General features: G+C 52.2%; 6 protein-coding genes across 6 annotated transcripts; 2 read left to right on the top strand and 4 right to left on the bottom strand.

Moving 5' to 3' along the window:
• Positions 1–1,212: 1,212 nt before the first annotated feature.
• BDZ83DRAFT_603402 (uncharacterized protein) lies at positions 1,213–2,597 on the bottom strand. Its single transcript, XM_060507225.1, has 3 exons — positions 2,151–2,597; positions 2,002–2,083; positions 1,213–1,941 (listed from the first exon to the last, which is right to left on the bottom strand). Exons 1-3 carry the CDS (start codon positions 2,379–2,381, stop codon positions 1,373–1,375), a joined length of 882 nt encoding a protein of 293 aa, XP_060370229.1. The 5' UTR covers positions 2,382–2,597; the 3' UTR covers positions 1,213–1,372.
• Positions 2,598–6,853: 4,256 nt separating this feature from the next.
• BDZ83DRAFT_567197 (impB/mucB/samB family protein) lies at positions 6,854–8,871 on the bottom strand (the record flags this gene model as incomplete). The annotated part of the gene is made up of 2 exons (XM_060503933.1): positions 6,854–8,606; positions 8,654–8,871. 2 exons carry the CDS (start codon positions 8,869–8,871, stop codon positions 6,854–6,856), a joined length of 1,971 nt encoding a protein of 656 aa, XP_060370228.1.
• Positions 8,872–10,039: 1,168 nt separating this feature from the next.
• On the bottom strand, positions 10,040–10,405 carry BDZ83DRAFT_603396 (uncharacterized protein). The gene is made up of 2 exons (XM_060507224.1): positions 10,383–10,405; positions 10,040–10,265 (listed from the first exon to the last, which is right to left on the bottom strand). Exon 2 carries the CDS (start codon positions 10,241–10,243, stop codon positions 10,064–10,066), a length of 180 nt encoding a protein of 59 aa, XP_060370227.1. The 5' UTR covers positions 10,244–10,265; positions 10,383–10,405; the 3' UTR covers positions 10,040–10,063.
• A 3,024-nt stretch (positions 10,406–13,429) lies between these two features.
• Positions 13,430–15,149, bottom strand: BDZ83DRAFT_603380 (DHHC zinc finger protein). The gene is made up of 3 exons (XM_060507223.1): positions 14,809–15,149; positions 14,315–14,755; positions 13,430–14,266 (listed from the first exon to the last, which is right to left on the bottom strand). Exons 1-3 carry the CDS (start codon positions 14,921–14,923, stop codon positions 13,611–13,613), a joined length of 1,212 nt encoding a protein of 403 aa, XP_060370226.1. The 5' UTR covers positions 14,924–15,149; the 3' UTR covers positions 13,430–13,610.
• A 2,807-nt stretch (positions 15,150–17,956) lies between these two features.
• Positions 17,957–19,162, top strand: BDZ83DRAFT_426321 (uncharacterized protein). Its single transcript, XM_060503010.1, has 2 exons — positions 17,957–18,380; positions 18,454–19,162. The coding sequence occupies exons 1-2, from the start codon at positions 18,060–18,062 to the stop codon at positions 18,856–18,858; spliced, it is 726 nt and encodes a 241-aa protein (XP_060370225.1). The 5' UTR covers positions 17,957–18,059; the 3' UTR covers positions 18,859–19,162.
• Positions 19,163–21,912: 2,750 nt separating this feature from the next.
• On the top strand, positions 21,913–22,217 carry BDZ83DRAFT_747795 (uncharacterized protein; the record flags this gene model as incomplete). The annotated part of the gene is made up of 2 exons (XM_060513504.1): positions 21,913–22,020; positions 22,095–22,217. The coding sequence occupies 2 exons, from the start codon at positions 21,913–21,915 to the stop codon at positions 22,215–22,217; spliced, it is 231 nt and encodes a 76-aa protein (XP_060370224.1).
• Between the last annotated feature and the right edge of the window lie 2,776 nt (positions 22,218–24,993).

Here is a 24,993-nt window from a genome sequence, read left to right as displayed (position 1 = left end):
GACGGATGGCAGGCCAGGTCATGTAGAACTCACCCACGTTGGAGATGCGTCTCCTCCCAGTAATTTCTTGTTTGAGCTCAGTGAGCTGACTCGAGATCCAAAAGGGTTTGGGAGTCTCGGTTGTGGGGATTCAAGGCCTATCATGTCCACGGCCACTGTCCAATGGGTGGTACTTCCACAGGCTGGTCCATGAAGCTTTGATCCGGTGTCTCCAAAAAATGGAATAAAGTCCTTGTTGCGGTGCGAATGCTTAAAAGCAGATCCAGGTTTGCAAATGGCCAGATTTGTTTTTCCAGTGGGGAGTAGTTTGCGGTGCAACGAGTCCGGTTGGATGACTGTGATGTTAGGTAAATGAGAGTCCTCAACCATGAGTGTCTCAGATCCTGAGGAAAGTTGCAATAGTGTCCTTTCGAAGTTATTCAAAACAGTGCAATCCGTGAACTCACCTTGCTGTCCAGGCGCCGTCGTTGCCCATTCTATAACGAAACACCATAATGACCCCGAACTCCGAAAGTCCAAGTAGGAAGAATGAAACCCAGACCAGGAGAAGAGAGTAAAATGACATTACATCCACCGTCAGGACGGCTCCGGACAGCAAAGTGGTCCGTTCAAGTCGTCAAAGTCGACTCAGTTTTAAAAAAGTATGTCCTTTTCCGTTCCTGGGTTCCGGGCCATAAACACGTGGTAGCAAGTCATACTTGCTGAAAAGAAAAGGTTGATCGAATAGCAAAAATCGTAAGCCCATCCATATATGCAGTCGTAAAACGTCCAGGGGTATGCGCGGCACAATCCATTCTTGGTGAAATCCAGGTCAAGTCCAGGTGAGATCCGGGCAGGATGTAGTAGAACTCGAGACGTAACGGTCCAGGAATATATGTAGAGCCAGGGAAGCTCCGAGGCCGCGCAGAGCCAAAACGCCAGCAAAGCCAGACAACGGAGAGTGCGAGATGCATACTTGCAACTCACGAGGTGGATACCACACCTCGAATCCAGGAAAAGGGTCTATCCAGGAAAAACAAATGATAAGGAAGCCGACACCGGGAAACGGGTCCAAGACCCGAGATCATTAGGATCAAGTTCATGACAGCGACTCACAGGACGGGCGTCCTGTGCAGTCGGAGTGGCTACAGTATATTCCAGTGAAGGTAACGTATTAGCGACGCGGGGGGCGATGGCGGTCGGACTGGTGATGCCTGTCGGAATCCCTTTCGCTGCGGCGGGAGTGCGACGATCCACTACTTGTCGTCTGAGCTTTGGAACTCGATGGAGGAGCAGAACCACGGGGTGCAGGGGGCTTATCATACTGTGATCCTCCTTGGCCAGAGAGAGACGGGTGAGCAACACCACCTGCTGGGGACGCTACATAATCAGATTAGGTCGAAGAAGTTGGGTTGGGGTACAGAGCTGTATACGCACCGCGTCCGTACATCGGATCAGAAGCCACCGGCGTGGAACCGTACGAGGCTGACGTCGAAGGCGGGTAGTAACCTGTGGGATATCCTGCCGGAACCTGTGATCCGGAAGAGTAAGCCGGCCCTCCTGGGGGAGGCGCCATCGAAGTAGGAGTCCGAGAGGGCTGTCCTGCGTAGGGGTCGGCGGGGTAATTTCTTTGCGCCGCCATGTTCGCGGCCGTGGCAATGTACGGGGGTTCACCGTAACCTTGTCCCATTTGACTCTGTCCAGCGTACCTGGGGTCGGCTCTTGGGTCTGGCTGTCCAGAGTAGGGATACCCACCACTTGAGTAAGAAGAAGGCTGCTGTTGGTAGGAAGGGGCAGATCCAGAGTAGCCCTGGGCAGAGTTCCCTGAGTATCCTGGGGCTTGAGATCCTGGATATCTAGGGGTGCTTTCATAGGAATCACGTCCTACGTCCGGGTAGCCAGTGGAATCCGTGGGACCATAGTGTTGGCGTGCGGAGTGAGTCTCCGACTGGCGGTACCCTGCTGTAGGGGAGTTAGAACGTCTCGACAAAAGAGCCGTCGCGTCTCTCGAGGTAAATGTACCTCCTGAACTATTCCGGGCGGCCTGCTGCCGCCTCTCTGCCTCCCATCGCGCAGAATCGGCCTTCAAGTCGTCGATCATCGCCTACAGAGGCGTTGTATCAGTATAATGGTCGAAGAAAGCGCGACGATAGCGGACCAAAGCCACTCACTGTTGTTAAGTTTCGGTAGGCGGTGATGTAGTAACCCTGTGAGACTTGTCCGGTCTGAGGGTTCTCGTAGTGACCCGGGCGGACGAGGGCATCGTTGCCGAGGTAGCGGCAAATATCGGCGGTTATGACCTCGCGATCAATTCCATCTCTCGGAACGAAGTACTCGTTGGAGCGGCCGCTCGCAGAGGCAGACGAAGCCGACGGAGGGGGGCCACGGGAGGATCTCGACATGTTGACGGTTGAAAGCGGGGGTGGTCTGAGTAGGAGGAGGGAGAGGGTAACCGGTCGAGAGAGGGTCGAGCGAGGCGAGGCAACGTGAAGGTGAGAGAGCAAGAAAAAGGGAAAAGAGAAAGAAGAGGGGAGAAGGGCAAGAAATGGGATTGTCAAGATGGCGGGAAGAAAAAGAGGAAGAATGGGAAGACAAAAGCGGGCAGGGAGTGGGTGGTGGGCACAGAAAAGGAACAGGCCAGAGTCTGGCTCTTTTCTTGGGGGTGGGGGCTTCTGGTAGGAAAAACCGGGACCTAGCGGGCAGCGGTAAGTGAAGTCACCGACGTGGACCAGTCAACCACTGGGCTCTGCGTCCAGTGACCAGTGTGGTCAGTGAGGCCCGTCTATGACTGGTCACCAACACCCCTCGTCCTCACTTTTAAACTGCGGTTCTGAGCCGTTGAGGCGTGAGGTGTACTTGGTATGGAGTACTGCCCTTGTACCTTTCCTTACCTTACTTTACTGTTGTTGGTGGCAGCAGCCTGAATATGAGGTAAGGTAGCCTCAGGTAGGCAATTCGAATAACCTAGGTAAGCCTATGGACTGCAGCACAGTATGTACTCACACGACACCCACACCCACACACACATCCTCTGCCTCTATCGCTTCCATATTTCTCTTCCACCCCCCGTGAGACGATGAGGTACATAGGATGGGAGGCCTTCTCTTCTTCCTCCTTCTCCTTCTATCAAGTCGAGCCTGTTCGGGACCGACCAGGCAAGGAAACTACAGGGCTTGCTGGCACCACGTTGCTGGCTGACAGTCCCGTGCGGATTTTCCCTCGCGCTCTACCCAGACCCTGGCAACCTGGCCAATATGCCACTGGATCCCCTTAGTGCACGAGGAGGGGGGGGGGGCCTTGGGGTGGGTTGTGTTGCGTCTACCTATGGTGTGGCCCAAGTCTAGCCTCTTGCTGGCCAAGCGATGATAGCCTGCTTAGCCCAGTTTGCGCCGCCTAGTTCCCGAGAGAGGAAGACGGACGACGGGAGGATGAGAGGTATCCAGTTGTATATCTCAGGCTGTACCTCCCAGCCTCATTCAAGGTACGCACGGTACGGATGGATACGCAACATAAACCTGACCAGCCAGCAGAGGCGGTAAAAGCCACCTGGCGGGACGGTACGCAAAGAGCAGAAACCTGGTACAAATGCTCCGTACGGATACAGATTGACATTGAAAGAGAGGCGGAGAGCAGTTGGGCGGCAGCAAGGAATAATGGGTGGCGGCCGCTCTGAGTGGATGGAGACGGGATGAGGTGCAGGCTTGTAGCTCAAGAGAGGTTGGGAGGTTGGGTTGACTGTTCGCGCAGCCCAAAAGGGATACCGAGGAACTTCCCTGCGTCGTGCGCGCACTATGAACAACAAAATCTTACTCACTTCTGTCCATGTCCGCGAGAGGTCCAGGACAGCCCCAGGAAACGTCCCGTCCGGGGCCTTCGATGCTCCGTTTTAGCGCGCAGCACGACCACCATTTGGGTGGTCCGGATGACTAGGACAGCATCAAACAGACATTCACGGTGACGTGCGTGAGTACCTCTGGGTAGGTACGGTATTTGTGCCTGTGGGAAGAAGCAAACATGCGAGGGCTGCTGGCGCACACGCACTCACAATTCGCATCCAAACACACAGCTGGTATTTGTTGGGAATATTGAGGCCTGCCTTTGCCTGCATTTCTCGCCGTTGCTGTACAAATAGACGCACGTAAGGCGAACGAGACGCAACCGAGGCAGGCCAGCTTGGTACGTGCTCTCAAGATGACCAGTAGCTGATTTACCCAGCCAGGAAGATGCAGCAGCCAAGCGCTCCTTATGTGTGGTTCAAAGTCGTGTCAAGCTTCAAAAGGGTAGAGACGAGAGAGAGACGGTATGATGGCGAGCTGTGGTGAGATCCAATGCTAAGGTTTGTCCTTCATGTTACAACAGGCTCGAATTTCGTCGCACAGGGGGCTCGGCTCAATGGTGCGCGTATTATTTGTTCCTGCCTGCGCCCCCCCTCCCCAGGAAGTCGAAACTCATCCAATGCGACAAGGCATTTCGAGGCCCAATCGAGAGTATTGTGTGCGGGAAATGCTGTTGAGCCGAAAACGCGAGAAGATTGGCAGCAGCTCAAAGTAGGTTGATTCTCGTAGCCTGTGGTCGTCCTTAGGGTGTCTGAGATCCGCCGTTCCCCTTGATTGAGCCCAACCCTTCTCCTAGGACCGGGTATCGTGAGGTCCGGTGCTTGCCTCATAGGGGGGTTCGACAATGATCCAGACCTTCCGCCCCAAGTATTCTTGTTTGAGAATTTGGCCTAGCTGAGGCTGAAGTGCATTCATCGGCTTGGGATGAAGTAGTTTGGGGAAGACGTGGCTCGTGGGTAGTCCCTTCTAGACCTTCGTTCTATGGCGTTTTGGGCTGTTCTTGTCAAGGATGTATCGAGAAGGCGTTTGACTACTTTGGCGTAGTGGCGTTTTTCAACATCCGCTAGGCCATTTGCTTGAGCGGCAGTCTGGTTGCCGAGGCTAAAGAAGAAGTGTGTACTCTATCGTGTCTGTGTAACTTTGGAAAGCCGGACAGGATGCTACAGGAGACCGCTTGGACTTTGCAATCCGTGTCGATCCCCGTTGAACAAGCTGGGAATCATTCATAGACTTCAAAGGCTAATTTCTTCTGGAAAGAGGTAAGTGACAAATGCATATACCAGTCCATAAGTGCATGTATAGTCTGCGCGCTTGGAATCCAAGCGTGTGAGCCAATGTCGAAAGTTGCATTTTCTGGCAGACTTCATTTGGCAAATCCCCAACCCCTGATGACCTTCTTGCCTATGTCAGCTTGCTAGAGGCAAGAGTGGTCAGATGATGCAAGCCTGGAGGTTGACTTTTTTTCTTTCTGTCCCTTTCAATTTCCTCAAGTCTGACTGACCGAGCTGTTGGTACCCTACTTGGACGGGATATCCCAGCCTCAGACGGCGACCAGCCGACGCGCTTTTGAGGGCGCAAAAACTAGTTATTCGAAGCACGTCCTCACTGACAGTCATGACACCCGCCCCCCGACTGACTTCTACTGTATGAGAACCCCGTGGCTGGGGAGTGTGGGACGACGGACGTTCGTTTCCTGGGACCCTTGCCCTCGACTGCCGGCCCTTTCGCGACTTGACGGCGCAGAATGCCGTTGCTTGCCCTGTCTCTTGATCGTCCGGCGGTTGCTGGCGGTGTCCTCATCAAAAATTGACTTCGCCGTTGCTGCGAACCCACTCGGGGTCGGCGATGTGGCCCCTTTGCATCGCTGCGAAGCGGTGGCCTATCGCTTCCGACTGCCGGGAATGCCCCGTCTCTTTTCCTCTCCCAGCCTCCATTCTGTCCGCGATGGTCCACGGATCAAGACAAGGCGAGTGCGTGCTTTTTTCCCATAAACGCTGATTTGTGTGGTTAGTACGGATACGGAGACAGAGTGGTGTTGCTAGTCGGGGATTTGGTAACGGTGCGTCGGTGCCAGGTGGTGGTTGGCAACGTTGGGTATCAATGCCTCGCGCCAAAAATGTGGCCCAACCCACCTTGGCCCAAAGATGCCTAATTAGCAACCAATCACTTGCAGACGTCATCCGGATTGTGTCAATCCAGACGCAACCAAAACGATGCGTGAACCTCGATCCAACAGTATCACGGAACCAGCCTCGATCAAGGATCCGGTCTGCACCTGTCTCTTCCATCCAGAGCACAAAACGTATTGAATGTCGTTTTCTTATTCAAAAGTTTACATTCATCTTCGTGATTCGTATGTCCGAAGCCTTACTCGCCGGCATTGTTGCCCCTGACGCTCCCAATATTGGTTCAACCCGTGGGCCATGAGGATCCGGATATGTCGCGGAAGGCTGCAGGCGGGAATTGGAATGACGACACTTGCGGGTAGTTTCGATCCACATGTAGCCATCCAACTCGTCGCTTTCGCCTGCGGAGACGCTCAACCACATGTATGTCCCTGTCCCGTCAGGCCGTTGTGGTTTGCCAAGTTGATCCGTCCTCATGTCTCATATAACCACGTCCTCCGATAGACTGTAACCCGGCGCAAGGCCGGAAGCAACGCCCAGGTCCGCGACTGAGTCTATTGTAAGACAGGATTGCTTCCCAAATTGCTGTACCGAGTGCCCAACTGGGCAACGACAGACAGCCATACCAGGCCCTGAAGTCATGTCGTCCCTGCCCGGTGGGTACCCTTGTGTAAGACTCGCCTCATAATTCGCTCGGTGAAGCTTGAATTTGGAAAGAAAACGCCCATCAGTGATGATTCCTCAGGTTCGTCGAGGGCTTCGCCGTCAATCTCCTGTACTGCGATGACCCTTGGACCAGGTCTCAGGGCGTCAAAGTTTACCAACTTTCAAGTCTCATTGCGTATCAGGCGGCAGGACCCGCTCGACAAACTTTTGGCGTGATGTTGGCAACGACGGGCATATCACCAGGATTCATCCAAACTTGAGTCTGCTCTGTCCATGCTCGAGCTTGCCGCCGCGGCCCCCCCGCTTGGCCGAAGTTCCTGAAGTCTTTGGGCCGGAGCTGCGGGTGGCAGATGAGTGCTGAGCAAGTGTGGGCTTGCCACGTTCTTGGTCTTGTAGATCTTTGGCAAAATGCCAATCCTCGTGGCTTTGGTGCTCTTCTAGCGTTTCAAACCCCGTGTTGCACCGCGAGCATACGAAGGCCGTTATTGGCACCTGATGGAAGCCACCGTTGCCTTTCTCGTGCGCCGGACTTGTACCTGGAACAGCCATGGAAGGCTCACCTGACGTAGTCTCCTCTCGGGATTTGATATCGTTCTTCGCGGATGCACTGTCGGACGGCAGTTCGTCGTCAGTGGAAACGTTGCGTGCGAAGAAGCGATGAATCGCCCCTCCCTCCGTCCGACGTTTCTTTGGCGGCTTTTCTTCAGGACTGGGCATATCACTTGCTTCGCGGCTACTCTGTCTTAGTGCCTGGGCCTCCTCTCCTTTCAGCAAGAAAGCGCCGATGCCCATGTTGCCTGTGATGCCATCTTCGAAGCCGCCCACGCTTAAGCTAAGGTTGGCGCATGGCCAGACATTGCCTTCCCCTACTATTTGGTTCAAGAGGTTCTTTGCAAATTCGAACAAGGCTTGCTCATCTAGTGCTTTGCCCTGGGGTATCGGACCTTGGCGCGATTTCATCTGGCCGCCATGCCGGTGGTGCAAGTTTATTGTTCTCGGCCTGCGCCTGTTCTCCAAGACTCCTTCTTCAACCAAGCGGGCGAAGATGTCGGCAGCAAAGATCCTCAGCCAGCGATGGGCTTGTTCCGGGGTGTTGATGTAGGGCCGGAACGACTTTGCCGATAGCATCGACTTGATTTGTGTGCGGGAGTTGACATCACTAGCGTCGATGCCACGAATAGTATTGAAAACCCAGCTTCCGGTGTCATGGCCTAGTTTTGCTTTCATCTGATCCAGAGGGATGGCCAATAGCTCCTCGACGGCGTCAGTGTTAAAGGTTGATACCACGTTCTCGCCAAGCTTGCCCCCGAGATTGCGTATCTTGGTGAACTTGAAGCCTGACAGAAATTGGGCTACGGCTCGGTTTCGAATGACGGTCTGCTGGTTGGGCTTTTTGTGGCCGGAGCCCAACTTGCTCAACAGCTTATTTTTGGCAATACCTCCGGAGCATGTGTAGTGTAACTTCTCCAGGATCTGTCTTCGGACATCGCGGACAATCTCAGACCCGATAAGGATCGCCACGTCGTCCCAGTCTGGATCCACGGACTCCTCCTCCTCATTCAGGTCGATGAGGGCATCCGCTTGCCAGTCAAGGGCTGCCACGGACGGGGCGGGAAGATTTTCCGTCGGATCGTCGTAAGGTGGTGGGTTTCTCAGTTCGGGGAAGCGTTCCAGGAGAAGTGCATGGACATGTGCGGAGAGGTCAAGGAAAACCTCGTCAATGCTGGCTTTTTCAACCTTTTGCTGATCCGCGGGCAAGCTTTCCTTGATGACTGCCAGGATCTTTCTGCACTGAAGGCGATACGGATCGAGCGAGACTTTATCGCTCTGGATGTTCGCAGCGGCATCATCGCGATATGCCCATTTGTCGTCGCCTTCTCGCCAAGTTGCTACATGCTGGGCAACCAACGTAGGGCACAGCTTCTTCGCATCCGTCAAAGTGCAATGACGACCGATGCCGTGCTCACGTGCTGGATAGTTGACAGCAATTAATCCTTGCCTTGGGGTTGTTAGTTGATAAATTGACCAGACGGGAAGGCCACGTACCATTGTTGGACGGCCAGAGGCTGGTCTTTGGGCACGCCCAAACGAACCATCTCACATTGTGCATAGAAAGCATCTAGGTCAATGTGAGCTATAACTCGTAAGGGGCACGATGTATTGTAAGCCGCTAATTGGGACAAATGTTTGAAGGTGAACTGAGACTTGCGTCTGTCGATGCCGGGGATAGGGGAGGATTCCCGGAAGGGCTGTGAGGACGACATGATATCACGTCGGCTGAGTGACGCCGAGTTGCCGGCAGGCGTCGTGATGCCCCCCTGCTCGTTTGCCGGAATCTCAACGGCGTATCTCTTGGGTCGACATGGACCGGACTTTGTTGACAGCAAAGTCGATCAACAGATTTCCCTTTCTCGTCCACTTTCGGTTCTTCCCTCGTTCTCCAACAGCGAAAAGGTTCAGTGTAGCTGTTTCTCTGGAAGCAAGGAGATGGTTGATGTGTTGTGGCACAGATAATTCTTATACGCAGAGACTAGCAGGTAGTTGAGGTACCTTAGACGCGCCTGCTAACGCGCCTGCCATTTAGTGTCTGCCGAAGCTAGGTACGTATACTGGCAGCAGGTAAGGATTTGCCGAGAACTTGGTTGGTCAGCGGCACTTTGGGGATCCACCTTTAGCCAACGATGACCCGCAGACGTCCTAGCAGTGCTCGTCCTTCAACCTCTTGCAACAAACCGACTCCATCTAGGTACCTTACCTCGAGAGAAGAGGCTTCATTACGTCTTAATCTAATCGTCTGATGAATATTCGGCCGCAACACCATCTAAACTAATCGAAATATAGGTACTCTGTTGACTTCGTCGTTGAGTTCCTTGAGGACAACAGTGCATCTTACACGAACTCATTGGGTGCTCTCAATACTCCTACTTCATCCTTTCGCGATTCGCCATTGAGGAGATTGCTACGCCGCGATGCTGCGTCATTCGTCCGCTTACTTATTCCCGCTATCAAGTATCTCCAGGCTCTTGGGGAACTGTATCTTGCTGGTTCCCTATCAGGACCGTCTCTGCATCGTTCTTCGTCATTGCCCTATATCTAGCTTATAATTCGGACATACCGATTCAATTCTTCACATGTGAACATTATTCTCACCCTCTCCCAAAGTTTCAACCAGTCCTCGGCGGTACGATCACACGGCTGCAACCTTCATGAGGGTGTGTCGTATGTCAGCTCTTGGAAGACGCAGCCTCGGCCATGCCAAGAACTACGTTCCAAGACATTCCTGGCCCTAGTACTCCGTACTTTGTGCGCCTTTCCGGCGCCTCATAAGTCGATGAGAAAGGCGCCCATCAGGCAACAGCAATAAAGGCAACACGAGACTACAAGATCATAACTAAAGCACGCCGCGTGCCGGGCTTTGAACCATCTCAAATACCTCGAGCTGAATCACTGAGTGGATCATGATCTCTTGTACCTTTGATACTCTGTCTCAGTCCCCAAGCCGGCAATATTCTGTTCCTGGCCTACCGTGACCAAATGGTCCGAGTTGGGGAGTTCAACGAGCCTGCCGCGTCTACACTGTTTTCTAATCGACCCCAGTGATATCGGCAGCAGGCTACGAGGTGCTATTTCGCACATTGATCGTCCAAAGAAGCAGGTGGTACAGGACTCAGATTCAGTCTACCCAATCTAATTTCCCCACTTCACCTTTTATTGTACTAATCTTCATGACATACCTCCTTCACTAAGACGTTACATCTTCTCACAAGCCTGTCAGATTACGCAGGTCAACACTCGTCCTCCGTTTCTCAGGCTACATGCCGCGTCTACTGCCCTAGCGTTTAATCAACCAATCTGACGAGAAGAGAAAGAGGAAGAGCAGGCTGCATATCTCCTCGTACCTGGGGACTGGTCGTCACACTGTGCCGGCCGCAAAGCCTCGCTGTCGCCGACCACAAGACACAGCATCCCACAACGACTAACGGAGGATAAGACACAATTCGCTTCCTTATGCAACCCCACGCTCTACGTAATGCTATGACGATTACCATTCTTCATACGACGCAGCTAGGCATCTACTCATTTGGTGGTTCGGACCGGGGGTTGCTCGTGTCAAACCTGGGTTCCCGTGATTCCGTTGAGCACCGTCGTTCGTAGGAGGCTTGGTTGCACGGGAGCCGTCGACATCACACAAGGATTCTTTCGGCAAGTCTTGATGGTATAAACTATCAGGCACCCAGTCACCCTGAAACTCACCTTGTGCGCTCCACCGTTCGGCTGGAATGTGGGAGTCCCTATTCACTGCAAAATTCACGGTGTGGCTTGTCTGGGGTTCGAACAAGGCGCCGTCCCTTCGCAAAGCTAGTCCTTCTAGACTAAGAGTGGTCTCAGAGCGAGTCATCGTTGTTAACAAATATTAGTATCTCGAAATCAACATCTTGACCCCACATCAGCCCTACGTTTACGAGATGGATGGCTTGAATCTCGATCATGACGGACCCTCGGGTTAAGCGCGCGACGTACATGGAAAACCCCTCACTCTCTTTCGGCAGAGGTGAGTGGTGAAGGAGATCAAAAACTGCACGGAAACAGGCCGAGCTGTCTTCGGTACTCGACCATACACAAGAGCAGCATTACCTCTGTTGAACTCTAAACTTCGAGGTGAGCCATAAGGCTGCCCTAATGTTAGCGTTGCCTCGTCCGCGTTGCCTTATCCTTACAGGTAAGCCACATCAACGGCCCTATGGTCATCTTTGGGGTCGGCTCCCAAACTCGTCCTCGTTCCGCGGTATCGCGGCATATTAGCTGACTGGTTGCCAACCCCAAGTGCCGGCGATGAAGTCGAGAAATTCACCCAACACGACCCCCTCCTATCCCGCTGCCTGTAGGATCAGCCCCCATGTTACTAGTTCCATGAGCTCGGTCATCCCGCTGCGGCTCTCGAGACATGCGGCGGGTAGCAGAGCAGGCGTAACCGCATCACCGGCGCCAGCCCAAGAATGTTGATTCCAATGTTTACCTTTGGGACAACCAGTCAGAAACCGCTTTCTTCTTCTTCCAGGTCCCTATTTGGAAACCTCTCCGGAGCTGAGATGGCTTCTCTTAGCTTTACGGGTGGGGGTTGGTCTCGGAGCCCTATGCTGTGCTAGTCGAGAAAGAACGACTGACGCAAGATCCAGCACACCCATCGGACGCTGGAACTGCGAGCGGGGGCCAAGACCCCTTCTTCTAGGAACGTTTCGTTCGGGAAGGATGCATCATTGCCAAATTGAGCCACGTCCGAGTGAGCTCGGCCATGGGGTAGACCTGCACAAAGCGATCTAAACCGATCCTCTGATCTGAGACTGGAGTGCTCGTACTGAAGATGCGCAAGGCAGGCCTCCGCGTCCTCCAGTGTTATCTAAATATGTTAGAAATGAAATTGATATAAAATAAGTCTAAAGGCCTGGTGTCATGGCCCAAGAAACGTCAAAAGAAATCATCGTCCATGACTATTCGGCTTCTCTTCTTCGGTCCAAATCACTAGACCATCTCTCCGTATCAAGTTCTCCTATAACACATGTACTTTCGGCTTCTAAAACTCGACTTGAGCTAGAGTCATCATTCCCCACACACTTTGAAGCAACTTTTTGCGGCTCCCAGGTTTCCTCGGACCTTAAATAATACAAGCATGTAAGTCAGCAAACTTCAGTTCCGGTTCCATCGTCTTCTTCCCGACTCACAACTCTCCTAGGTCCGACGACGGCAACGATTCCGACACGTCGGAACTCCCTCCCAACAGCACAAGGTCCATGCCCGAAGGGTCCTGGAAGTGCTGCGAGTGTAGCGAGAACAACAACAGCGAGCTATGCGGAACGGACGAGAACGACAACATGAAGTGCAACGCAGCGCCTTGTAATCACACAAAGTGTGAGGACTGTTCAGACCCAGATTGAAGTTTCGACTTCCGAGTTCTGCGTGTCAGGCGAAGGATATTGGGTACACGGGGGTTCAATTTGAAGCAGGATCACAGCGACTGCAACGGCTTGGGGAATATCATGATTAACAGGGAGGCTGGAGTTTTGAGTTTGACAAAGGTAGTACGGCACGGACGTGCCATGATAAATGAAGAGGAAATGGCTTGCTTCCATTGTATAAAGTCTCTTTACACTGCTCGTGTGTGAATATCTCTCCCCTCATTACACCGTTCCTCCATTCTTATGGTACTCTACCTCCTTTTCAAGTAACGTCAAGATCTATCGTATGAACATCAAGAAGTGTCACTAGGGCACCAGAGAGATGCGTGGCGTCCGTGCCACGAAGACAAAAGCCACCGCCAACACAAGCAACCCCAACCGATCATATGGAGGATCATGATATCGTCACCCACCACAAACAACCACGATTTCTTCACCAAAAAATCATCAAAAGACATACAACACCAGGTATTCGCTGGTCGTCACCGACCCAACTACTAATCCGGCCCTCATTGGCTTATCTATGGGAGAGCGGACGGGATCCCGAGTTTTCCAATGGGTATGGTCGTATGTGGCAGAAAGAGGCGTAGAACGAGTTGATGATGTCTTGAACCAGAGGGCAGGTACGAGACATCAGACCGACCCCATCGTTTCCGCCGCCGCCGTTCGGTGGACGCTCCTCCGGCCCGATGCGTCTTCTAGGTCGGCCGGTCCGCGTGAATGTTGAGCTCGCCCGGAAGAAGCCCATAAGGTGGTTGCCGGAACGCCAGGAGTCTGGGTGCTCCTAACGAATCTGGCCGTATAGTTGAGTACATCAGAAGGCCCTGGTGTAAGACACCCCAACAATGCGGGTAAGCTGAAGCTAATCAGTGCGGGTTTCCATATACTAAATTAATTACTACATAAGAAGGCTTAATTTTAGTTACGTCTGTGTATAGGTGTGTGCATATTGGCATATAAACCAAAATAAAACGCCGGCCCCCTTTGGATTGCTCACTCCCTGTTAACGCCTGAATGTGCAAAGGCCGCTCGATATGCTTAGGCCTCGGTCAACGATCGCTGTCTCTCAGCTCCTGCATCTCCATTCCGCCAGATGAACCGTTGGGGTCAGGTAGACTGTGTCGTTCTCTGAGCCTTTGTATCAAGGGGCCCATCTCGTAGTCACTCTCCATGCTATCGTGATTGACGCATGGTGACCCGCGTATGGGCAAAAGCCAGTCGATCAAGGAGTACCCCATAATGGACGTCCAGTTTCTGGCGTACCCGAGATCCCACGGATTTTCGTCTGGCTCGGTCCTGACAATGGCAAACGTGCGGGTAGCAAGTCTATCGCGGGGCGTTTCGCTGTCGACGGTGGCGTCAGAGGAGGTAGGAATCCCTTGTGGATACTTTGGTAGGGGATATGTGATCAAGCCGTAGCTATTTCCGGGCCGGGTGCCATTCGGTACCCTGATTGCTAGTTGATGGACCCAGGACTTTCGAAGGGCATCGATGTTGGTGATATTAAGTAAAATGAAGCGCCAAGAAGTCGCAGTCATGAGAAAGGTAAAAAGCCCAAAGAAACCTGCGATTGCGACACCCGAGATCGTTCTCCCGTCGACGGACCCATCGCGCACCTGTGAAGCCAGACAATAAGCTGTTTGGCCCAGCGCAACTGCGCAATAACAAGTGCAGTAGAAGGTAAACTGGGCAAAGAACTTGAAAGCTGTTTCCTGTCAGTATTCGATCCGTGCCATAGAGGGTGTCAACTCACAGGTCTCCGACACCATGCCACCAACCCAGGGGCAATAGTGATCCATCTTTCGTACGCATCGCTCAACCTCGCTCGAATGATGTGCTCTATCAGGCTTCCAATTGCGGCACTCGGAACACCATTTCGGCCTTCCGTCACTCTCGCAAACGAATATGTCCTTGCTGTAGAATCCCTCCAAGCCGGGGCTATCCGGGTCCTGATCGGGGCCTGTGAAGTACGGCTGACTTTCCAAGTCTCCTTCCTTTCTCCGCCTACTCTTTTTGTTCGATTCTCTTAATGCTTGTTGAGCCTGTGGGCCAAGCGGGACCAAGCCAGGGTCCGCTTTGATCTTGAGGAACGTTCGTAGATAGGTGGCGATCGTGAGGAGGTAGAAAAAGAGGTAGAGGGTAATTGTCGAAATGGCGGCGCCATGCTCGCCCCTGGTTCTATACAGGTAGTCGACTGCAGCAAAAGATTAGCAGAGCGACGTAGTCACATAAACGAGAATAGCTGACCGCCTAGATAGGCCACAACTACGTAAGTAGCATAGCCGCTGGTGCCAGTGATGATGATGGGGATGATGCGCGTCACCCATCGCGAGGCACATTTCGTGCTGGTGGCTTGCGACATTGCAACGGCGCAATCATTTCCGGCGCATGGAATCAAGCAAGAGGACAAATTAAATAAAACAGCGACCAAAAGAGAGTATAGAAGTTGCGAGCGACGAGTCGCGAGCTGTAGAGCCGCGCAGACGATGCGACAATACGCAAATGCGTAAGATTGGAGATGGTTGTCGTTCTTTTCGGAAATTGGTGCCGGGGCGACGGACAAGTTCTGGGCGCTCGGAGGTGCGTGCATGGGATGCAGTGTCATGGAATGCCATTGTACCTTTTTAGGTACCTCACCTCCACTGTCAATTTACACAGGGCCGAAAAATAGCGGGTACAGGGAAGACAGGGGCGGGAAAGATGCGCTGCAGAACATGCGCAGAACAATGGCTCCCTTATGCTGAAGTGGATCAATAACGGGAACAGCGGCTTCAGCCCTACAACATCCGCACCTTCGTGGCGTCGGCACCCTCCACTCCATTTGCGACTTCCCCTTCACCATGTTCACTCTTTACTGCAGCATGCCGATCTTCCATATTCCAAAGCATCCAATTGACGACATGCAACCCTCAGCTGCGGGACACTGCCCTTTCGTTCCCCGAGGGGAAGTTCCCACGGAAAGCTCGCCAGGCAATCCACAGTGTGTGGTTCGTCCGATATCCCATCTCTGATCGCTACTGCGCCTTCATTTTGTTTCACCCCGGTCCAACGAACAAGAAGAGTCCCCCAGATGAGTGGGCATGCTGATTCATCCTACGACAACACGTCTGTCTGCCAAGTTTCAATGCACAATTCAAATTGCGTATCAAAAAACAAGACTGGTTTCTATTTGATTCGTTAGGCATTACGCGGTAACGTGGCTTGTAGATGTCTTTTCAGCTGTGGCGACACTTCATCCATCAGCTGACGGTTCATTGGTAACCATGGAGAGCTACATGTTTCAGCTTCGGTGACCAAAAGAGGCCCCTTTCGCAGTTCAATTCACAATTCCGTGATCTTTCTTCCCCTTTGAGCCTTTACAGACACCCATATCCAAATGATCGGATCTTCAGCCGCGCGTGGGTGGGTGGGGAAGCTACACCCTGACGCCCGACATACTAGGCTGCTACGCCCGGTGACGATGATTTTCTGGAATATATATCAGCCCACGAAACCCGGATGGAATAAGCTCGGGAACAGCGGGAAAACCCTCATATACCCCTCCAAGTCCACTCCTGTCACCAGCCAGCAGGCGCCCGTCTAGGTCGACGGGTCAGGTCAAACTGGCTGGGTGGTAGAGTGGTCTAAGGTCAACAATCAATGACGCCCACAGCCTACTCGACGACAGGCTACGAGTTCGAGTTCGATTTTCCCAGCATGAGCACCAAGAGATGTAGCCCCCAGTTCAGCACCGGGGGGGTGAACTCTTTTTGGTTCTGTCCTATGGACCTTGATGACACTTGTATAGTATATGCGAGCTCAGTTGGCCACCTCATCTTCAAGGCCACCTTCCGAAGGGGGAGGCAAACTGCAAATAACACACACCGATGAGAGTCATTACCAGAAAACAATTACAAAATACTTTCATTCACAAATAACACGAAAGCAAGCAGGCTCTTGCACTTTCAACTCAACAGCCCAGTGCTAATTGCTCTCCAACTCAAGGTGATCTACTTCCCGGATGATCAGGCCATAAGAACCTTACGACTATCCTTGGATCATCCCTCTATCACGCCGCTGAGGACCAGCTTAGGTTGATTATGCTTGATGGGTATCCGGCATTGAGCCTCAAAACATGGCGTTAAGGATTGTGCACTTGGCATCTCTCATGTCCACTTAGCCTGTTTGTCACATATCGCCTATTCCGACTTGGGCCTAACAGGTTGCTACATCGAGGCCTGCCTTGGAGATTGTGCATCTATTCTCTCGACTTCCAAGGTGATGGTCGGTCAGATTATCAGGCTGTGAGGCACATGGGTCAACAACTCCTCAGACGCATGACCTGTCCAGGAGAGTTGACGAAGGTGTGGCTCTCTGCCTAGGCTTTCGCTACCAGGATCATAAATACTAGCCTGAGCACTGCAAGATATCACGTTTCGTATGGCCGGCTGGACAAATGAGCCGCATGGTATCAAGTATAAGAAGCTCGACTGCCCCCCTTCTTCACCTCTGCCCTTCGTCTGTCGTCGCTGGAATGGATTCCTTGGCAGCTGCCACTACAACACCTGAATGGACAGTCGCCTCCACCGCCCACATGAATATGTGAATACCCTCATTGGCACGATTCGACCTGAATAGAGCTTAGCTGTCTCTCTTCCCACGATTTGATCGCACCAGTCGGAGGACAGACGAGTGACCCCGGCGAATGAAAGGAACGGGTCGGAGGCTGCATATTTCCCACCGACGCTATCCATACAGCGACTATGCTGTGTAAGTCCTAGAGAGTGTAGTACACTCGGCTGATAGGTCAGGGTCTTTCTACATCTCTGTTCTATTACCTCTCATTTGACAACAGTAATCCTCATCTGCTGCTGTACAACCTTCTGTTCAAACGCTCGTTTCTATCATCTTTACTTTCACCTATCGCCAACTCATCCTCAACTACGGACTAACTTAGAATTAGATTCCCAACGGATAACTGCTAGAACCTAGCTTCACCGAATCTATTCTAGATTGCTCTTCAACTTACACTCGTTCTTCTACCCAACAACTTCGAACAATGGCAGATATCTAAAAGAATCACGTGACACATATGGTCTCAATGAACTGAGCCTGGAGCCTGCATATCGACAAGACCTCCGCATGCTTACGCAATTCATGCACGCCGATTCTCCCCCCTCACTCACCCACCTCGCTCCAGAGCACAGTCCGACGCCTTTTCCGTTCCCTCTCAACGGGACTGCTGCCTACTGGCGGTTCGCATCTCACCATACATCGGAAATGGCCGACATCCGAGAGAGTATTCTCCCTTGAATGCCCTAACTACCGGTTCTCACTCTCTTCTTGGCAGCATACGCACCGCATACGCACCACGCATGCGCACCTGTGGGAGTTGAGGCTACATCCGATGCCTGGGTCGATGAAGTATAGCTACAATCGGAATGAGGTTATGACTCTATCCCAACGTCGAGGCCAAATCGAAACCGGATTGAGTCGAGCGAGCCCAAGGTCCATCTTGGATGTACGTATGCGGCTCTGCTCCCTCTGGAATCAAGTTTCAGGTGGGGGAGATGGTTGCCTGGTTATCGGTGAAGGTATCAGGGCAACGTTCACCCTTGCCCTTTGTGGAACACACATGCTCAGGGCAGTCCTCGAGTCCATCTCCGTCAACCAAGTCCTTCAAAAGTACCGACAAAAGCCGCAGAGCCGCAGAGCAGAGCCTCCTCCGAGAGCCGCAAGCTCCCTTCATTCTGAGGATTCGGATGGCTTCCCGCGTCGTATGCTGGCCCATGGCGTCCTTCTGCCGCCCTTCTCCGTACTTTCGGCGCAAGACACAAGGAGTCATACTCTCTTCTGCCCCTCATCACTGGTGGATATTTCCTCGAATAATGTCTGGGCTAATTTGTGTTCCAGATCACTCACCGTAGGTGTTCCTATCTGCCTGGCCATACCGTAACATCGCATCGAACCACCGCTCCGGATATCCAAACGCCTGTAGGGGACCTATCAGGGCAGACGTTACATACCAATGGCCGGCCCAGAGGCGTCCTCATAGGTAGGCGCAGTTGTGGTATTAGACGTCGGGTTATGGAGTGTGAATTCGTCACTGCGCCAACTTTCGCCGAGGCAAGCAGGATGCCTTCTGGAACAGCCACGATGGGCACCAGCTCAACGACAGGAGTCCCCACCAAGACGACTCATTCACGCCGGCCCCGTCTCCGTTTAAGGCTTCCCGTGAACAAATGTCTAGTGACTATTGTGCGGTGGCTTGAAACCTCGCTGGTGAACAATTCTGTCGCCTCGGCCAGGCTTTCTTGACACAGCCGTCGATTGTAATGTCAGTGGGACTCTGCGGACGATACGCAACAAGGGATTTGGGACTTCGTCTTGAGGTTTTGGAACTATAAAGAGATGGATGGATTCCTGAGAAACAAGTGTCGTCTCATCACACCATCACCGCTTTCAGCTTCTTTTGAGCATCTGCTAGAAATACTCATCTAAGAATCTACTACTCTTCCGTCTGATATATCAAGACTCAAACATATCTACTCCTGATTTCCTCGCACGAATACTCAATCCATCACCATGCCCAAGCCATCAGCTAAGACTTACGTTGCGACCTGGACATGCGTAAGTCAACATCTAGCCACTACCTTTTACTTCAACACGATGATTGACATTTAATAGTGCCAGTGTGGTGACTCTGGAATGACCACGAGAATCGACGGCTGCCCTACATGCGGATACAGACGTTGCAACCACTGCCCAGTTCAAACCACCAGAGTGAGATGAACGCCTTCAACAACGCATCATCGTTCTTCCACACAACAACGGCAGTTTAAGAACTACCTACGGGCGCAGGCAATCATTCCCCAGTACTTTGACCCCACTGGTCAAGTACACTGCACGATGCGGGAGGCAGCAGGGATAGATCCCGGGGGTGGTAAACCGTTCCGCCCACGCGGAGTTATGTTTTAGGGTGGATGAAGTTTAGTTTGAAGTTGTCGATTCGCTCCCACTTGCTTCGATTTCCTTTGTCTTTCATTGGTTGGATCTACTGCTGTGTCCTTTTTAGTCGCTCTCTCACCTGACTCACAATGCAGGCATGGGACCTGCTAGGGGGCCTAGGCGGGATCGACTGTCTGATTGGGCTTTGTTTCTTTTGTTTAGGATACGGCTGGTTACGACGTACAGCTTCCTCACTCATTACCGTCTTTTCATTGGATGTTTCTCTATGTATCAGAGGGGTCTAGGACGCAAGTCATTTGCTAGATAGACTAGAAAGTCTCACGACATATCCTCCTCAATGGACTCATCTCTGTTTTTGTTTTTGCAACGCTACTCGGCCTTTTTGAAAGTCTAGAATCATTTTTGGATCATGGACTACCGTGAATGAATGGAATTGAATGTCGAATAAGAAGTGGACAAGACCGATTGGAGTGTAAGTCTATTGAGTGTGGCGAAGCCCGACTCCACAGAAACTTCGTTACAGTCACACGCCGCAGACAAGAACAATTCCCCTAAAGCTTCACGTAATGAAAAGACAAGGTAACTTGGGTGCCTTTTTTTCTTTTGGCAATTCGTAATTCGGGGCACTGGAAATGTCACATCTGTTGATGAGACTAGACTATGGTCTGATGTAAGCCAACGCGCCGCCATTCCGAGTACCGAGCAACGTTTCTATTCATCTACAGTCGGTCTTTTCCGAGGTTCACATGGAAGATTTCACATGTCACTTGAATTGCCTACAACTAGCGAAGCATATGGCTGTTGAGTTTGTTTTCGTGTTGGCGTAATTCTCTCAGGAAAATGACGAATAACACCATCTCATTTGTCCGAGAACATGAAAAACCACTCACCACTCACTTGAGGCATCCTCCAGAGAAAGCCGGAATGACGCCTACCTGTCCATCGTGCCAATAGACCTTCAATACCAAAAAAAGAAGCCCCCCCCCCCTTTGTATATTGTGACGTAAATATGTATACCTCACCTCCTCCTAGTAGAACACCAATCCGAGCAAGGTCCGTCCGATGAGCCACCACAAACCCCTCAAGGCCTACCTCGAGGCAGTCTCGTAAAGCAGCCAATGCCCGGAACGCTCTCAATTCCAACGACATGATTCGTTCCTCGGTTTTGGGGAACATGTGATGGGGCCTCGTCGAGGCTCGTCGTCGCATCAACCTCACAGTAGGATTCGTGGAAACCTGGAAATCACATGAAAGGACCTGCATGCGGCCCATAATGCGGTTCAGAGAGACACATGGAAGCCCTGTCACCACTATTGGCTACCACGGCTCTGGGGCTGTGAGATTTACGAGCAAGCAAAGAGCGTTGGATGAAAGGCGGGAGGGAGAGGGGGTGTGGGAGAGAAGCTGCGGCCGTGTCTCGGTACTTGCTGCCTCGCTTTGTGCGCGGACGACTTTAGAGGAAACAGGGGCGTTGAGATCGAGTTAGGCTCTCTCTCTCACCAAAAGGCAAAAAACCCTGGGTAGGGGTAAGATACCACGTTGGGGTATGGGCGCCAGGGTGCCTCGTGGCGAACGTTGTGCCTCGCACATACCTTTGGGCCTCCCACCCCGCGGCCTCGGGAGAGAGGTCGTGGTGCTGGTAGCCATGCGGGCTATGATGCACAACATGCACAACGGTCCAACCGCTCTTGGGATGAGAAATGCCTTTTCAACCGGGAACTCGAGAGGGCGACGTCGGAGGCGGCAGTGACGCCGCATGGGGGAGGCCAAAAATAACCGTACACCTCCGGTCACCGAGTGTAAAGAAAAAAAGACCGGCGGCAACACCTCCATTTACCGAACGTTTCTTTCTTTTTATGAGACCTTGAGGCCAAACGTGTCTGTGCGAGAAATCGGTGCCCATTGTAATACGTTGATTGAAGATACCGGAGGAAAGTATGAGGAAAATACGTGAGGAAAAAAAGAGGCGCGCGAGGCCCACCTTGGTAATGATTGGTATTGAGGAAGAGGAGAACATGTAATTGTCACCGAGGAGGTGGCGCAAGAGCCAACCCTGCCTCAGAGGAAATGGGTTGAGGAAGAGGAAAATTGAGGATTGCAACTTGCCCACTTGCGATTTGTGAGTCTTGATCAAGGAAATACAGAGGAAGCTAGCTGCGCAACTGCGCACCTTTTGACATTGAGGATGTGAGGATGTAAGGATTTCCAAACGCTTCGTTGAGGAAGAGGACCGAACTCAAGGACATAAAAGAAGCTGCTGCACTCACAAAGCTTCGAGTGATTCCCTCGATGTCGGCATCGGTTTTCAGATACTTCATCAAGCACTGTCAATAGCACCGCTCCATCACTCTCAGACCTTCAACCATCTACCTCTTTTAACCACACCAAACATCAGCATCGACAATGGGCCACCACAAGAGCTCGAGTTCCAAGGGCCACGGCGGCGGAAAGTCCCACGGCAGCAGTTCTAGCAGCAAGAAGCAGTACATCGAGTACCAGGTCTGGTACTGTGTAAGTGACAGCACCATCCCAGCTCATCTAGGGTCACCCACGACATGCTCCGACTAACACGTCTCTGCTTCCAGGACTACTGTAGACAGGGACCATACAACCCTCAGATTGTCGTGTTCTGTACCAACCCCGGCTGCGGACACCAATACTGCGGCAATTGCACGGTCGAAACGGTCCGCCAGCGTGTTGATCACTGAGCGGGCGAGATATATCTTGGACACGAGTGTCCTCGTCGACGTCCTTTAGCTGTAGGACACGCGGTGGTAAGGCATGGAAGAGACCGGGTATTGGCATAGGGTTTGTTATGGGCACGACAGGGGCAATGCAATACCATGTACATAGACGCCTGAGAATGAAAGCGATCATATACCATGATTGGCCTAGCAATGGGATTACAACTGCAAAATGGACATTGGAAATCAAAACTCTTCGTGCTTGTCGCAGTGTGACTTGTAATGGTAGGCCAGAGTGGCGGCCTCCTCGTGTGGTGATTTGACGTCATGTCAAAAGAAACTCTTTGCGCAGCACTCTGCGCTCGAACGGGCGTTGCGGCCAGTATGATATGTCAAGATCCGCCTGATAACTTGCTCTCCGTAGCCAGTGATGGTCGCTCGATGACATCTTGACTCGAGGCGCCTTCATCTGGTGAGGTGACTTGGTGGCAGGTACCGTACAACATTGTCAGGCCGACTTCGAGAACAGCCAAGGTACATTCCATAAAATTAGAGAGCCCTCGGCCTGTAAGACAGGGCTGTTCCGGTCTGCGTAGCATTGGCAGACAAGTGAGCTTCGGTCAAGTTGTCCCATACCGACGAAACCAAGCGGAGTGGCGGAGTACACCGTAATGTAATGTCTTGTAAGATGATAGAGGAACGGAAAACGGCCACTTTTACACAACAAGGCAACTTGGAAGAGTCAAACAAAGATAGGCATTCTTCGGGATGAGGCCAAAGGAAACTTGGAAAACGATTGGAGTGGGAAGCGGCTTTCATGAAAGTGTAGGTATACCGAGTTGACGGGGAGGGAGGCGAAGCCAAAAGACGCCCCAGCCCCAGAGAGCTCCATCGAAACTTTTCTACGCGAAGAAAGCGTGCAAACCACAAAGATGCTTGATGCTCACCGAGTTTGGGAAACTAAGTAACTGGGAAATGCGCACTCGCGCGACTCCTAGCCACGAGATTGTTCCAATTCCACTTGCAAGACGTTTGCCGCACCAAATGATCGAGGATATAAGCTCGTCAATCTCCTTCACTCGAATACAAAAGAGCTTAAGGTCATCAGCTCAGACGTCAACGCACCAGAACCAAGCTCGTTATACAACCACCGCAACAGACAATAAGTTAAATCAGCTTCTACACTTGCCAAGCTTCTTCCAACGCTCGCCCATCATGCCCAAGCCCGCGCCCACCGTCAAGACCACCGTATGGTATTGCGTAAGTTCAAAGAAACACAGCTCTTCATCACTTGATTTTGTCCTTTTTGCTAACCGGCTTCTCTCTCTCTCAGCACAACTGCTCCTCTGGTCCGCTCAACTGCAAGATCGATGCCTACTGTCCCTACTGCCACCATCAGAGGTGCTCTGGATGTGCGACAACGACGATCAGGACTCCGGCTGGTCGATGAGTGAGTCTGAGTCTTTCGACATGGCACCGGCCTTGAGATGTTTGGCAGAGACTAACAAGAGATCTCGTAGACAATGAATACTTTCGCGATGGCACTCGCCATGTCACGACCTGCCTGATATGGCAGGCCCCACACCAATGACTGGCGCCTTGACGACACGTCCTTCAACTTCACCGCCACCAGTCGCAATAGCGACTACGACATACAAGAACCTTTCAACAGCAGAAGGGAAATGGTGCAGCCATAAGGGCCACCAGCACGGAAACACCCAAGACGGAGATGGACAGGAATGGAAAGAAAGGCAACCGCTGGTCGGGCACAGCCACTCGATCGTTAACAACCACCCAAAGCCCAGCATCTTACACAAGAAATGGCCCCTCCACAGCATCGAGACGATATAGAAATTAGATAGACTTAGCCTCAGGGCGAGAACTCAGGCATAGCGAATAAATCAAGGTTTTGGCTTTTTGTAACAAGTTGAAATGTAAAGCAAAGCATCCCACCAAAAAGGTGGATAATGATGGTGGCTAGTGCCTTTAGCGCTGGCTGCCTCGTTCTTTCGTGTAGAAAAGTTGTAACTTTGTGGTATGTCGTGGGAATTGAGGAAGGTGAAGCTCAGGGATAACAATGTCCAGGCCCCACTTGGGCGGTAGCTCCTATAGTTGCCTTGGGGGAGGGGCTAAAAAGTACTGATTAGCGCAGCGGCGCACATTCGTAAGTACGCAGGCGCGGGATTGAGCAACGGTGCATCAGTTTGGTGGTCGTAAAGTGCCGCTCGTGGTTGCGGAAAGGGAGGGAAAGTCTGCCTGTCCCGAAAGTTGGTAGTTGATGAGAAACACACAACGACGGGGGAATGGCAATGGGGGGGCAGGTAGTCGATGCGGCTCAACACAAAATGCACAATGGGCAAGTGAAATGAAACGGAGGGTGGCTGAGCATCTGAATGCTCAAATTCCATTGGTTTCCGTCGAGCTTTGGTTTGATTGGGTCGAAATGGCGCGTATGACCAAGTAATCCAGGCTCTTCCTATTCCTAAATAGCGAATCGATCGCGACGGAAGAGCGATACCAGTCGAAGCTGATTCCCTTGGGGTTTATTGGCGGGGGAGGGATGACATGGACAAAAGAAACGGAAGAAACACACCGGCCGGATAAAGTCAGTCTTCGGCGAGCCCAAAACGTGACATCTTTCTCACCGGCACTCAGGTATCCTTTTCGGCCCCACTTTAAGACGGTATGGGGCTCTACTGTGAGGTACCTCACCTTGCCCGTCATACCTCACCAATAGGTAGCCACACCCAGCCACACCACGAGTGTTTCGCTTCAGCTATCGTCGGAGTAAGACCCGGAG

This window comes from Colletotrichum acutatum (genome assembly GCF_030867785.1).
Source record: "Colletotrichum acutatum strain CBS 112980 chromosome Unknown BDZ83scaffold_8, whole genome shotgun sequence".
Taxonomy (NCBI): Eukaryota; Fungi; Ascomycota; class Sordariomycetes; order Glomerellales; family Glomerellaceae; genus Colletotrichum; species Colletotrichum acutatum.
The sequence above is the reverse complement of the archived record's forward strand: the minus strand, read 5'-3'. Positions and strand labels throughout refer to the sequence as shown.

Bases quoted from the DNA above. Each gene is read 5' to 3' on its own strand.
- BDZ83DRAFT_603402 (XM_060507225.1), bottom strand. From the start codon at position 2,381: ATGTCGAGATCCTCCCGTGGCCCCCCTCCGTCGGCTTCGTCTGCCTCT. The intron at 2,084-2,150 runs GTGAGTGGCTTT...ACGCCTCTGTAG, and splicing joins CCTACCGAAACTTAACAACA to GCGATGATCGACGACTTGAA. The intron at 1,942-2,001 runs GTACATTTACCT...ACTCCCCTACAG, and splicing joins CGCCCGGAATAGTTCAGGAG to CAGGGTACCGCCAGTCGGAG.
- BDZ83DRAFT_603396 (XM_060507224.1), bottom strand. From the start codon at position 10,243: ATGTGCGAAATAGCACCTCGTAGCCTGCTGCCGATATCACTGGGGTCG.
- BDZ83DRAFT_603380 (XM_060507223.1), bottom strand. From the start codon at position 14,923: ATGTCGCAAGCCACCAGCACGAAATGTGCCTCGCGATGGGTGACGCGC. The intron at 14,756-14,808 runs GTCAGCTATTCT...CTTTTGCTGCAG, and splicing joins AGTTGTGGCCTATCTAGGCG to TCGACTACCTGTATAGAACC. The intron at 14,267-14,314 runs GTGAGTTGACAC...GACAGGAAACAG, and splicing joins TGGCATGGTGTCGGAGACCT to CTTTCAAGTTCTTTGCCCAG.
- BDZ83DRAFT_426321 (XM_060503010.1), top strand. From the start codon at position 18,060: ATGTACGTATGCGGCTCTGCTCCCTCTGGAATCAAGTTTCAGGTGGGG. The intron at 18,381-18,453 runs GTCATACTCTCT...TTTGTGTTCCAG, and splicing joins TTCGGCGCAAGACACAAGGA to ATCACTCACCGTAGGTGTTC.